This window comes from Cucurbita moschata, unplaced genomic scaffold (assembly GCF_002738365.1).
Source record: "Cucurbita moschata cultivar Rifu unplaced genomic scaffold, Cmos_1.0 Cmo_Scf00011, whole genome shotgun sequence".
Taxonomy (NCBI): Eukaryota; Viridiplantae; Streptophyta; class Magnoliopsida; order Cucurbitales; family Cucurbitaceae; genus Cucurbita; species Cucurbita moschata.
The window spans coordinates 3405068-3419065 of record NW_019268527.1 but is presented as its reverse complement, the minus strand read 5'-3'; the positions used below and the strand labels follow the sequence as shown (position 1 = coordinate 3419065).

The window sequence follows — 13998 nt, the reverse complement described above, 5'->3', positions numbered from 1 at the left end:
AATACCAAAAAAAACTTGTGTTTGAACCCTTTGTGCATTATGTGTCGTCTTGGTATTTAAGAGTGACCATCATAGATTCTAAATTTCATCTAGGAGTTATTCATCCTTGTAACTGACGGTTAGTTGGAATCAATTCGTTAATAATTATTCAAACTTCTCTATTTTCAAACGCGTAATTTTCAAGCCATCTTCTTGAAAAGTATCTTCCGTTTTGCAATATTTCAACCCATTTAATCATGTAAAATTCTAAATTGATTTTTTTTTCAAATTTGGTTCATTTAATTGAAAATTTAATATTTAATTTGGCAAACAAAAAAAACCAATAACAATTGGAATTATAATATTAATTCAAAAGCAAATTCACATTTTCTGAATTAAAATATTTTTTTTAATAATATTGATAAAAGAATATAAAACGACAACAACCTTCATAATTTGGATATAAATATCAATAATAAGGTTTATAATTTATTTAAAAATATAAAAATATATATTCACTAATTTCATAGAAATATTTATTGACATTAATAACTTTTAACATTTTATTACCAACTTAAATTTATATACAATATTTAAAAAATCAAGTTTATGCTATATTTTGTAGCTTATAAATGGTGGTTTGTTTTCCTCCCCAACTGGGACATTACAATCCACCTCCTTCGAGGTCCAGCGAACACTCTTTCCTTTCTCCAATCAATGTGGACCGCCCCAAATTCACCCTCTTTGGGGCCCAAGCGTCCTTACTGGCACACTGTCTTGTGTCTACCGAGGAACAACTAGAAGGCTGACACATCGTCTGGTGTCTAGCTCTGATACTATTTGTAATGACCCAGATCCACCGTTATCTATTTGGGCTTTCCCTTCTGGGCTTCCCCTCAAGGCTTTAAAACGCGTCTGGTAGGGGAAGGTTTCCACACCATGGTTTATTTTTCTCCCCAACCAATGTGGGACATCACAATGATAATAATAATAATAATAAATGCATTTTTAAAAATAAATAAATTACAAATTTTAATTAATTACCTATCATTTTTTTTTCTATTTAATCTACCAACTTTAGTAATAATTTAAGAGTACGAGATATTTAAACTTTTAATCTATATTTAATAAGTGATCGAACTTTAAAAAATATTTAAGTAATTCTTAAATATTATAATAGATTGATTAATTTTTAAAAATTAATATATATATATATATATATATGTATATAGATTTATTTATTTTATTATTATTATTATTATTATTTTTTTTTGCACCAAAGTTATTTATTTTTTTAAATATTAAAATTAAAGTACGTAAGAAAACCGTCCCACTAAAAATGTAACTTGCCGTGTATGATATAACAACAGCTCCGGACAACGGACTTTTCATTACTTATTGCTGCTTTTCGTCTGCAAAAATCATCTTCGAACTCACAGCCAAAAACTGATCTCCGATCACGTTCATGGCGGCTGAAGACGCTGTGGTTGTAGTGAACGGTTTGAACTTCGACCAGAAGCACGGGAAGGAGCGAGTTCGAGTGGCTCGGGTATGGCGGACTAAAGATGGCCGTCATTTCATCGTCGAATGGAGCGTTGGTATCAGTCTTATGTCCGATTGTGTTGCCGCTTACGTTAGCGATGATAATTCCGAAATCGTTGCAACTGATACTATGAAGAATACTGTAATTGTTTTCTTTTCTATATTCTCATCGTTTCATTGGTGATTTTGATGGTTTGTTGATTGTGTCTCGTGTATCTGTTTGGTTTGAGTGAAATTTGTGATATCGAGTAACTTCTGATCTTGAGAAGTGTTACGGATTAGTAAAGCGGTTCATGAATGGAAAATTTCTGAAAGGCAGGGTTTGGATCTTGAGTTTGGGAAACAGAGCAACGCGCAAAAAGAGCCTACGCTTTTTTATGATTAAGAAAAAAACGATGCAAGGGATTGATTTGACGGTGCGGTGCTGAAAGATGGAAAGTTATTGTCTAGAGTTGGAATCTTGAACAAGACGGAATTAAACCTTTCTGCATAATAATCATAACAGTTCACTATTGATTTTTTGGTTCTAATATTGTTACTCGCTTTACGATTAAAAGTTAATGGAATTTATGTCATTCAGGTGTACGCCAAAGCCAAGGAATGCTCTGATCAAATTTCAGTGGAAGATTTTGCGATTCTTCTTGCCAAACACTTCACATCATATTACAAGCAGGTACATCCCATGTTTCAACTTGTCTTAATTATTCGCGTGTTTGGCGCTAATTGAAGTTGTAAATTGGAGCGGGTAAGCATTGAAAGTAATAGTCATCTCCATTTCAAAGCTCTTGCATGATCATTTAACCAGTTCTGGAACTTCACTATAGCCAACATGTTTTTATTCTCTTGCTATACACTACTTATTAATACGTTGGGGGAACTCATTGTCCTTCAGGTTTCATAAAGATTACATAATTATTGCCGTTCAAGTGGAACCATTGTTTTTTCAATTCCAACAAGTTCATTTTTAAGCTTGAAAAATGGGGGCAAATTCTTGAAAATGTCATGTGTCGTCAAGCTCCTACAACTAGTGATGAATTATCTGCATAATTTGAGGTTTTTATTGGTAGATTACCCACCTGCTTTCTGAATCAAAAACCTTGTTCTTCAAGTGTTAAAAAAAATTACTGAGTCTGCCATTATAGATCTATTCAGACCTTTTTTCCTTGAACATACAATCATGGATCAAATATGACCATAGTGTTTGAGATGTTCTCCAGATGCATGCACGAACAGTAAATAATCAGTCCACTGATTTAGTTACATATTGGCCGGACAGAGTAAACATCTATCCTCCAATTTCCAGAAAACGATGTTTCTTGCTTCCTTCTCGAACTTCTTCATTTTTATCTTTTCTTCTGCTCATATCCCTTTTTCCTCATTGCACATGTTGCTCATCCTCAGGATCTTTTTCTTCTTCTTATTATTAGTTGGTGCTAAAAGTTAATAGATCCAAAGATGTTCTCTAATATGTGCAATTCATGTTGCAGGTTACTGCTGCGATAGTGAAAATTGCAGAAAAGTCATGGGAGCGTGTATCTGTCAATGGTCAACCACACAACCATGGTTAGTTTTTCTTCTTTGTAAAGTTTGACCACTGAATAATTCTTAATTCTTATAGACGATCGTTAAGAACTCTTTGTGAGAACTAATTTTTATCATTACATTCAACCTTTGCAAAGATAATGAAGATGTTGAAATATTTAGTTTAAAAGATTTTTTTTTCGGTTGGAAACAATAACATTTAATTGATATGATGAGATTATAAAAAGATGAGAGATTCTATCCAGTGGGTTATAGAAAAAACTTTTCCGTTTGGTCATGAGAGTAGATAAACTATAATTACAAAAGGGAACAGGAGAGAGATAAGAAAGTTATAGATGTGAGGAAGGATTGAGCATCTTGCTCCTTTTCTTTAGAACTTCAAGTTAATAAAGCTTCCATTGTTCAATCTTCCTTATCTGCTAATTGGAATCTCTGAGTTCTTATTTTATTCTCTTACATATATTATTTTATTGAAGGCTTCAAACTTGGACCTGAAAAGCACACTACAGAGGTGATATTTAAGAAGTCAGGTGCGTTACAAGTGAGCTCTGGCATTGAGGAACTGTCTTTGCTGAAGACAACTCAAGTAAGTCTGCTCTTTTAGATACGTATTCAAAATCCATCACTATATACAACTCATGGTTATATAATGATGTCTTTATATTGAAGGAGTGCTAACTGAGATGCACCAGCTTTTCTTATTCTAAAATCTGGCGGTTTTTTCAATAATGAAAGCTATTTTATTTCATTTATCAGTCAATTAAGCCACTTCTGCATAGTCTACCTCATCAGCTTTGCGTCATCTTCTCTCTATTCTTTATCAGCAATATACATTTCTATACCTAAAATTCACCCTTCATATCCAAATCTATTCAAACTCAGAAGTACCCTGAAATTTTCCAATGTCAAAGGTCTACTTAGCTGGTACAGACGCAGCTGTGTCCATATATAGTTTAGAGATTCTCCTCATGATTCAGGCATTAGGAGCAAACTATCTGAGAAACATCAAGAGTCAGATTTTGATTGAACATGAATTCTCCTTGAAGTCTAAGCTTTATGATTTTATGATGACAATCTAAAAGCCATTTAATGTAAATTACTTAGCTGGCATGATTAGCTTTGATGTCACTCAAGAAGGATTTGGTGTATCCTGGGGTAAAGTTTCCTTTTAATCAAGAGTTGGCACTTGATCAACTTGTAGAATACATAGCAGACAAAAATTTCAGTAAATTTTCTACTAGTAGATGCTGTTTAGATATCTTATGTTTTTGCTATTTTCTCTCTGAACTTTATCGTGTGAGCGAGCAGTCAGGTTTTGAGCAATTTTTTCGGGACAAGTACACAGCTCTTCCTGAGACACGAGAGAGGATATTGGCCACCAAGGTTTCTGCTTCATGGAGGTATATTCTTTAATGATCAGACTTTTGTCTGAGAACTAATACCTTCTCATATAGCTTCTGGTTCTCTTGCCTTATTATTGCACAGGTCGAAGAGCAATCAATTCCAAGTACTTTTGTTTTCGTTTTTGTTTGGTTTCTAGTATTTGGTTCACAAACAAAATTTATATACTTTGATGCAGGTATTCATTTGAATCTATGTCCAGTATCCCTAAACAGCAGTGTTACTTCACGGAAACATACCTTGATGTCAAAAAAGTGTTAGCTGACACCTTCTTTGGTCCTCCAAAAGAGGGAGTTTATAGCCCATCTGTTCAATACACTCTTTATGAAATGGCAAATAACGTTCTCAGCAGGTGAATGCTCAATTGTACTAAATTCCTTTAAATGTTTGAACTCTGTTAATAATTTCTGGATTTCCACTATTTTAGGTTCCATGTTATATCATCAGTGAGGCTGAAAATGCCAAATCTCCACTTCTTACCTGTCAACATATCAACGAAAGATAATCGGAGTATCGTTAAGGTAAGAGTCTGCTTACAACGGTTCACTTTTCGTTTTCCACATTTATTGAATAGGTCTAGGCTGCGATCTGATAATCTATGTGCAACCCTGCTTAGACTCTCAAACTTATTTTGAGTTCATGCAGAGTTCTTGCTATCTTTGTTGCCAATCTCCTACCCATTTCAGTTCTTGCTATCTTTGTTCTATTAACTCTCTGGTTAATCTTGGCAATAATTCACTAAATTCCTGAGAATTTCTTAGGTTTTTTAGATGGACGTCCAAGTTTTTCATTCAGTGCCAATGCTTATAATTTACATTCATTCTTCCTTTTTGCAACCCTTTTAATAATGAGATTAAATTTAGCACCTATGTTGTCGTTAGCCCGAAATATAGGGCTAAAATGACTTTCTAAGTGCTTAAAAGTACCATTTTTTGCCCTAATAGCATTTTTTAAACACTTAAAAAGTCATTTCAAAGAAGCTCCTAAAAGTATCATTTTTTTCCCTAATAACATTTTTTAAACACTTAAAAAGTCATTTCAAAGAAGCTCTTAAAAGTACCATTTTTTGCTCTAATAGCATTTTTTAAACACTTAGAAAGTCATTCCAAAGAAGCTCGTAATCTCACGGCTTTTTAGCATCAATTACAATCATCATTATACTTGTATAGCTAAAAGTCTCCCTACATATGAACTATATCACAAAAATAGGAAGAAAAAAATCTTACGGAAATGAATGATGGTGTTGTTTTGCAGTTTGAGGATGATGTGTATCTGCCAACTGATGAACCCCATGGATCAATTGAAGCTTGCTTAAGCCGCTTATCTTCTAAGCTTTGAGGAAATTTAAGCATTTTCAGTGTCAAGAGGGACACAGCCAGGTTATGCCTTTCCATTTCTGGAAAACTTTCTGTATAACTCTGAACAAATCCTCTCGCTTTTAAGTTTAAATAATGATGAACAGTGCAGACTGTTTATTTAAATTAGAAGGTTGATGATGCCTGTTTCTCGATTGTTCGAGTGTCCGGGAGTAGCATAATCCTAGGTCGGTAGTTGCCGTGAAGTGAACTCATTCCTTTTAACCGACTGTGTGTCACTTATTCTAGTCCAGCGAATAAGTCTACCATGAAAAATTTAGACTTTGATGACAAAGTCGACTTATGCTCGAGACTTGAGACACGTTAGAGATAAATGTTTTAGAAAACGTGAGCGAGGAAATACATTGAAAACAATGTTATAAGTTAAAAACAAGTAGGTAACAAGAACGGTTTCGATTGCATATAATATGGGTAAGAAATGAACTAGTCATATCCCTCTATATTACATTTTATGTGCCACTTGTTCTAATTCAGCGAACAAGTCTACCATGAGAAATTTGACAAAGTCGATGTATGCTCGAGACTTGAGACATGTTTGAGATAAATGTTTTAAAAAATGTGAACGAGGATATACATTGAAAACAATGTTATAAGTTAAAAACAAGTATGTAACAAGGACGGTTTCGATAACATATAATCTAGGTAAGAAGTAAACTAGTCCTATCCCTCTATATTACATTTTGGTGCATTTTAATACTTGCGGGTGTAAACATGGGTTTGGTGAATAGTTATACAGGTATGTAAAAGCTTATCTAAGAAGAAAGTATGTACAAAGGGTTTAAAATAGATTAACGGTCATAGACAACACGTTCTAGACAAGCATGATCACGACATGTTACTCATAAAATAGATAACTTAGAAGAAGAAAGCATGACCATGACACTTTTTATTCGGTAAAATTGGTAAAATTATTACATTTTTAATGTTAGATTTATGAATGCATAATTATTTTTTAAAAAAAAAAATTTAAAAAAATTTCAGATTATAACCTCATTTTATTTTTATTTTTATTCAAATATGTAAAATATGATACATCATATTGTAAAACAATAATGATACAAAATATGTTAATATATTAATCCACAATAATGTAATTAATAGCTAAAACTATATATATATATATATATATATATATAGTTTTAGCTATTAATTACATTATTGTGGATTAATATATACACACACACATCACAAATACATTTTCTTTATTTTTATTTTTTAAACTTTTTATTAACTATTATTATTATTAACTTTATATTTAAAATCGCTCTCAAATATATTTTTAATTATTTAAAATTACGGTATGATATAAAAATTGTGTTTGAAAGTGTAAATTAAAAGGAAAAAAAAAAAGAAAAAAAAAAAGTGAGATTTAAATTCCAAACTTCTAAAATTCTCTCCGTCTCTCCCAAAATTTGGGTTGGCTTAATCGGAAAGCGCATGGTTCCCCCAAATCCACCGCCATGGATGACCTTCACCTCACAGATCGACCACTTCCCAATCCCAAACATTCCCACTCTCTCAAATCCCGACCTTCTTCTTCTTCCATGATCTTCTTCTACTGTTCATCCATTCTCATCCTCCTTCTATCAATTTCCCTCTTCGCTTTCACCAAAAAAGATCATTTCAAATCTCAATCTCTTAAAACCCTTTTTCAAGAACTCATCGATCGTCTCAACGCATCTCGAAATCCCAAGCAAACCTCTGTTCCTAATCCGTTTTCGACGTCCTCTCAATGTGTTCTTTGGATGGCTCCATTTCTTTCCGGCGGCGGATACAGTTCAGAAGCTTGGTCCTACATTTTAGCCCTTCACGATCATGTAAGAAACCCTAATTTTCGTTTGGCTATTGAGCAACATGGCGATCTAGAATCCATTGATTTTTGGGAGGGCTTACCAGATTCTGTGAAGAATTTGGCCATTGAACTTCATAGAACAAAATGTAGAATCAATGAAACTATTGTGGTTTGTCATAGTGAACCTGGTGCTTGGAATCCTCCTTTGTTTGAAACTTTTCCTTGCCCACCAGGTGTTTACCAAAATTTCAAGTCAGTGATTGGCAGAACAATGTTTGAAACTGATAGAGTAAGTCAAGAACATGTTAATCGTTGTAATGAAATGGATTTTGTTTGGGTTCCTTCTGAATTTCATGTCTCTACATTTGTGAAAAGTGGGGTTGATCCTTCTAAAGTAGTGAAAATTGTTCAACCCGTTGATGTTAATTTCTTTGATCCATTGAATTATAGTCCATTTAGTCTTGAATCTGTAGGAACTCTTGTTCTAGGAGACAAAAACATGGAAGAAGTAAGCTTAGAGAAGGGATTTGTGTTCTTGAGTATCTTCAAATGGGAATTTAGAAAAGGTTGGGATCTGTTATTAGAAGCATATTTGAAAGAATTCTCCAAGAATGATGGAGTTGCGTTGTTCTTATTGACAAATCCTTACCATACTGATAGTGATTTTGGGAACAAGATATTGGATTTTGTAGAACACTCAGGCATTCAAAGGCCAGCTTCTGGTTGGGCTCCTGTTCATGTGGTTGATACTCATATAGCTCAAACTGATTTGCCTAGAGTTTACAAGGCTGCAGATGCATTTGTTCTGCCGTCCCGAGGAGAGGGGTGGGGGAGACCGCTAGTCGAAGCGATGTCGATGTCGTTGCCGGTGATCGCCACCAACTGGTCGGGGCAAACGGAGTTTTTGACCGATGAGAATAGCTATCCATTGGCAGTTGAGAGAATGAGTGAAGTGAAGGAAGGGCCATTCAAAGGGCATCTGTGGGCTGAGCCATCCATTAGTAAGCTTCGAGTTTTAATGAGGGAGGTAATGACCAACGTCGATGAAGCTAAGGAGAAAGGGCGGAGGGCGAGGGAGGACATGGTCAGGCGATTCTCGCCCGACGTCGTGGCCGAGATTGTTCGTCGTCATATACAAAGGATTTTTGATGAGGTGTGATGATAGATCAGGTGTTTATAACCAAGATTTCATTGATTTTGTTTGTGTTTGATTTGATTTTATCAAGTTATGCATAGTTGTAGATTTGTGTAGCAGTGAATATTAGAAGTAGTAGTAGCAGATTGATATGCCTTAGTTGAATTAATTTCCATCAATAAAGCATTTGTTAAATGTTTGGAACAATGCCGATGATCAATAAAATTTTAATACAAATATTCAAATTATAATTTTATTTTATGATATTTTTATTAGAGTTGTATTAATTTTTTTAACTCGATAAATAGAGATTGAATTGATATTTATATTATTGTAATATTTAAAATAAATTGAAAATAGTTCTAGTTTTATTATTATTATTATTATTAAACTATACAATTATTTATTTACATTAAATTTATTTGCTGAAGTAAAAATAGGTTGCCTTCGTAGTTTAGATGTGATTATTATGCAACAAATAAAATTAACTTTGTTAATTTGATATCCATTTGTTGGGTTTTCATGAATATATTTTCTATGATTATTTTTCAACTTTGTGAATAATAATGATAATTAGCGTTTATGTTATTGAACTATCATAATTATTAACATAAACTATGATAATTATTAATGACGTGAAGACTAACTAAGTTTGAATGACCTTGAACTAGTATCATCATAATTTAGCTCTTCTCGAATGGTGTCCAATGAGATTTTAGACTTTCACACATTGTTCAATTAGACATTAAAAGACCCAAAAAATGTACCGTTTAAAATAAAGATACCTATTTAATTTGCAAGGATCCACCCGAGCCCAGAAATAAGGGAATACGAGGTAGATTTTCTGAGGAATCGAGTCATGAGTAAGGAGAGGTTGTTTGAGGACTCCATGGGCCTCATGAGAGGCTCTATAGTGTACTTTGTTTGACGGGCGTATTGTAATAAATTGTTGAGAGGAGTCCCGCATTAAGATCATGGATTTATAAATAAGGAATACATCCCTCTTGGTATAAAACAATTAGGGAAAATCAAAAGCAAATCCACAGGTACTTAGGCTAAAAGTAAGACAAAATCATACCATTGTGAGGTCCGTGATTTCTAACATCAACAACATACTCCAAAGTTCGAGTTTCGTTACAATTGATTATTAACAAATCAAATGCTAATTAGTACAATTAATAATGTCTGTAATTGTGATTTAAATAACAGTAGAGAAATATCCATCTTCAAACCTGTATAAAATCTTGTTCCCATTGAAGAAAACATGAATTATTCTCAAATATATGAGAGCAATCTACATGTGAACTTATTTGCAATAATCTCATTCCAAGAACACAACGCTATAACCAACCATCATTCAAGAAGGAAGACTACTTCCCCAATCAAGCTTGTGACATGTTTTTATTTAACTTAAGTTCATTCAACTAAAGAATTAAACCAACATTATTGAAAGGGACAAGTATAAATATTTGTAGTAGAGAAAAAAATTACTCGAGATGGGGTTTGAATACCGTTAGAACGTCTTTGTAAACGGGTTTCTTGAAATCTACAGCCTGCATGATAGAGTTTGAATGTAAGTTGAATTATCCAACTAGTCATTCAGATTAATTTTTTTTCTCAGCTTCTTTTGGTTAATGATATGTTAATGGCGTGTCGACTTACACGTTCGACTACTTGTTCAGGTGACATCCATGACCATTCGCCAAACTCGGGTTTCTCAGTCCCATCACCTAAAAGATTGATCTCTTCGTCACTTCCAGTCAACTTCAGCAGAAACCTAAAATTTTACAAACATAAGAACGTGCTATAAGAGTTGCAGATATGCATAATATCATTGAAATTTGATGAGGCAAATGAAAAGGGTCTTGGTAGGATGAGAAGAAAATGATAGAGAAAGGGTGTCTAACAGAGACACCAGGTAGTAGTAATACTATTATCCATTCACTGCCGTGGATTTTGTTTTATAACATACGTATTTTAACGCCAATATGAACATAGCTCAATAGTTAAGACATTGATTCTACATGGTGTACGCCAACATGAACATAGCTCAACAGTTAAGACATTGATTCTACACGGTGTAGGCCAACATGAACATAACTCAACAGTTAAGACATTGATTCTACACGGTGTACGCCAACATGAACATAGCTCAACAGTTAAGACATTGATTCTACACGGTGTACGCCAACATGAACATAGCTCAACAGTTAAGACATTGATTCTACACGGTGTACGCCAACATGAACATAGCTCAACAGTTAAAACATTGATTCTACACGGTGTACGCCAATATGAACATAGCTCAATAGTTAAGACATTGATTCTACACGGTGTACGTCAACATGANAACATGAACATAGCTCAACAGTTAAGACATTGATTCTACACGGTGTACGCCAACATGAACATAGCTCCACAGTTAAGACATTAATTCTACACAGTGTACGCCAACATGAACATAGCTCAACAATTAAGACATTGATTCTACACGGTGTACGCCAACATGAACATAGCTCCACAGTTAAGACATTAATTCTACACGGTGTACGCCAACATGAACATAGCTCAACAGTTAAGACATTGATTCTACACAGTATACACCAACATGAACATAGCTCAACAGTTAAGACATTGATTCTACACTGTGTACACCAACATGAACATAGCTCAACAGTTAAAACATTGATTCTACACGGTGTACGCCAATATGAACATAGCTCAATAGTTAAGACATTGATTCTACACGGTGTACGTCAACATGAATATAGCTCAACAATTAGTACAAGGAAACCAGGGTTTTGGCAAGATTGTTTCTTTTTTTTAGTAGGATCGGCATTGAGTAAATGATAACCAGATAAACCAGATAAAACAGTGTATGTGGAGTGTGGATTTGGCTCTGAAGAATATGAAAGGAACAAGAACTATATGAATAGAAAGTAGAACTCACCACTTCTGCGCTTGACCCTTCCAGTCAGAACCCCACTGATGTCGAAGTTTTTCCCGGACATGTGGTGGGAAGTCATAAGTCAGCCAATAAGGTACCTACTTTAAGAAACCAATGTTCAACACATTTCACTATTGTACTCAATTAAGGTAAACATAAGCTTTTATTCAGGAAAAACTCCCAAGTGAAAGAAGAAAAATATGAGGCGAATTTACAACTTCAGTAATCCACACAGAATGCACGTAAAACTACTAATACAGAAGGATCTATCGTTCAACAACCATACTACAGGGTCATTGAACAAACAAGCCACATTGATGGACAAGTATTAAATAACCAAGTCATTGAGCTGAGGAGATCACTAGTGAAGTTCAGAATATTCTTTCTCCATCTCCAGAGATTAAACAAAATGACCACAATGGGTTACACTGAGTTCGCAAAGTAATCATAGAGCCACGTTAAACTTATATCCTTTTAAACTCTAGATTCAAGTCACAACGACCCAAGCCTGCTGCTAACAGATATTGTCCTCTTCGGGCTTTCCTTCCCAAGCTTCCCCTCAAGGTTTTGAAATGCGTCTGCGAGAGGTTTCCACACCCTTATAAAGAATGTTTCGTTCCCCTCTCCAACCGATGTGGGATCTCACAATCCACCTCCTTTTGGGGTCCAGCATCCTCACTGGCACATTGCCTCTAATACCATTTGTAATGGCCAAGCCTACTGTTAGCAGATATTATCCTCTTTGGGGTTTCCCTTCTGGGCTTCCCCTCAAGGGTTTAAACCGTCTGCGAGAAGTTTCCATACCCTTATAAAGAATGTTTCATTCTCCTTTCCAATCAATGTGCGATCTCACAGGTTGTCTATCAATGGTATTTCAATAATCAAAATGAGCATGCCTCGACAATAATTGGCATGCCCTCTTTCCCTTGAGGTTGGAGGTTTAGATACTCATACCTCTACATTTGTTGTACTAAAAAAAAGAGAAAACAATGATATTTCAATATTCAACGAGTTATTCTTTCAAGTGGTATTGAATGTTATAAAGCAAAACGATTGTCTAGTGACCCTCTCATTAGTTGATAAGTCTTAGCACAAATAGTTTGTCCTAAAAAAAAAAATGTAAAATGTGATTCAATTATGATAAACCAATTCTATTGATTATAAATTTGATGGTAGAGTTGATAACGAGAAAAGCATCAAGTTTACCCGTTTATGGAAACAGAAACGTGACTTAGTGCAATATTTTAGAAATTGGATGCTGTTGATATCTAATTTCATTTGAACAGTCAAGATCTTTCTCCAGTATTCCTTCATTTTATCAATTAGAAGAACTAGGTTCATGAAATATGTAAGAACAAGTTCATAAATGAAATAGTACTTCAGCAATAATCTCTGCGGATCTGACTCCTGTTTCTTCTCTAAGTTCTCTGATGGCTGCACTTCTTGGATCTTCACCCTCATCCACGCCGCCCTAATGAGCAAAACAGAGCGAAAAGCTCATGATGAATAACATACAAAACGCTCAAGACCACACGTAGACGATACCATTTCATTTCCGTGCTGCTTAATTATGCTTCAAACTAAAATTTCAGACTTACTGAAAACATCTTATCGAATAAACTCTTCATAAAATCCATACGCGATAATTGGACAAACGTAGCCCTAAAACGGGCAATGTAAGAGAAAACTCAAGTACTAATTCATCATTAAAAGCTCAGAAATATGCTGCTTTAACTTCGAACTTCCGTAAGAAAAAAAACAAAACAATCAACAATAATCATAACCTAGAAGCAGACAAATCATCGTATTACCTGTGGCATTTGCCAAGCATCTGGTATATCCAACCTTGAGGCAGCAAAAATCTGTACATACCGAATTCAGATCCACGTCACGGATGAATACTCGTAAAAATGTAGAGAAATAGAGAGATTTCGAGAATGACCTTCTTAGAAGAATTGATGAGGCAAATGCCAACGTTTCTGCGGTAACCTTCGGGAGGAGCTTCCATGGATGACGAGGTCGAACGCAGGGCAGATGAGAAAAGTGAAGGAGGACGACGATGATAGTGAAGAAGTGAGTGATTAAAGACGACACATCGGCTTATGGCCATCCCTTTTCCCACCCCCAATTGGCGTTCAATCGACGCTCCGCGCTTCATTTATTCCTCTCCGCCGCAATATATTTAAATTCCCTTTTTACCCTCGTGTAAACAAAAAAGTAAACTACAGTAAAAAAAGTTTAAAACGTTTTTAAAAATACTTTTTTTTTAACCTTTCAAAAACGT

At 34.6% G+C, this 13998-nt stretch overlaps 3 protein-coding genes across 3 annotated transcripts; 2 read left to right on the top strand and 1 right to left on the bottom strand.

Moving 5' to 3' along the window:
• Positions 1–1378: 1378 nt before the first annotated feature.
• Positions 1379–5960, top strand: LOC111449433 (uricase-2 isozyme 2-like). Its single transcript, XM_023089324.1, has 8 exons — positions 1379–1663; positions 2102–2194; positions 3009–3084; positions 3540–3649; positions 4372–4463; positions 4643–4816; positions 4892–4985; positions 5719–5960. The coding sequence occupies exons 1-8, from the start codon at positions 1445–1447 to the stop codon at positions 5800–5802; spliced, it is 942 nt and encodes a 313-aa protein (XP_022945092.1). The 5' UTR covers positions 1379–1444; the 3' UTR covers positions 5803–5960.
• A 1236-nt stretch (positions 5961–7196) lies between these two features.
• On the top strand, positions 7197–9015 carry LOC111449431. Its single transcript, XM_023089321.1, has one exon. It carries the CDS (start codon positions 7301–7303, stop codon positions 8789–8791), a length of 1491 nt encoding a protein of 496 aa, XP_022945089.1. The 5' UTR covers positions 7197–7300; the 3' UTR covers positions 8792–9015.
• A 975-nt stretch (positions 9016–9990) lies between these two features.
• On the bottom strand, positions 9991–13879 carry LOC111449436 (nudix hydrolase 26, chloroplastic-like). The gene is made up of 6 exons (XM_023089328.1): positions 13657–13879; positions 13526–13576; positions 13093–13185; positions 11718–11812; positions 10430–10544; positions 9991–10320 (listed from the first exon to the last, which is right to left on the bottom strand). Exons 1-6 carry the CDS (start codon positions 13870–13872, stop codon positions 10255–10257), a joined length of 636 nt encoding a protein of 211 aa, XP_022945096.1. The 5' UTR covers positions 13873–13879; the 3' UTR covers positions 9991–10254.
• Positions 13880–13998: the final 119 nt, after the last annotated feature.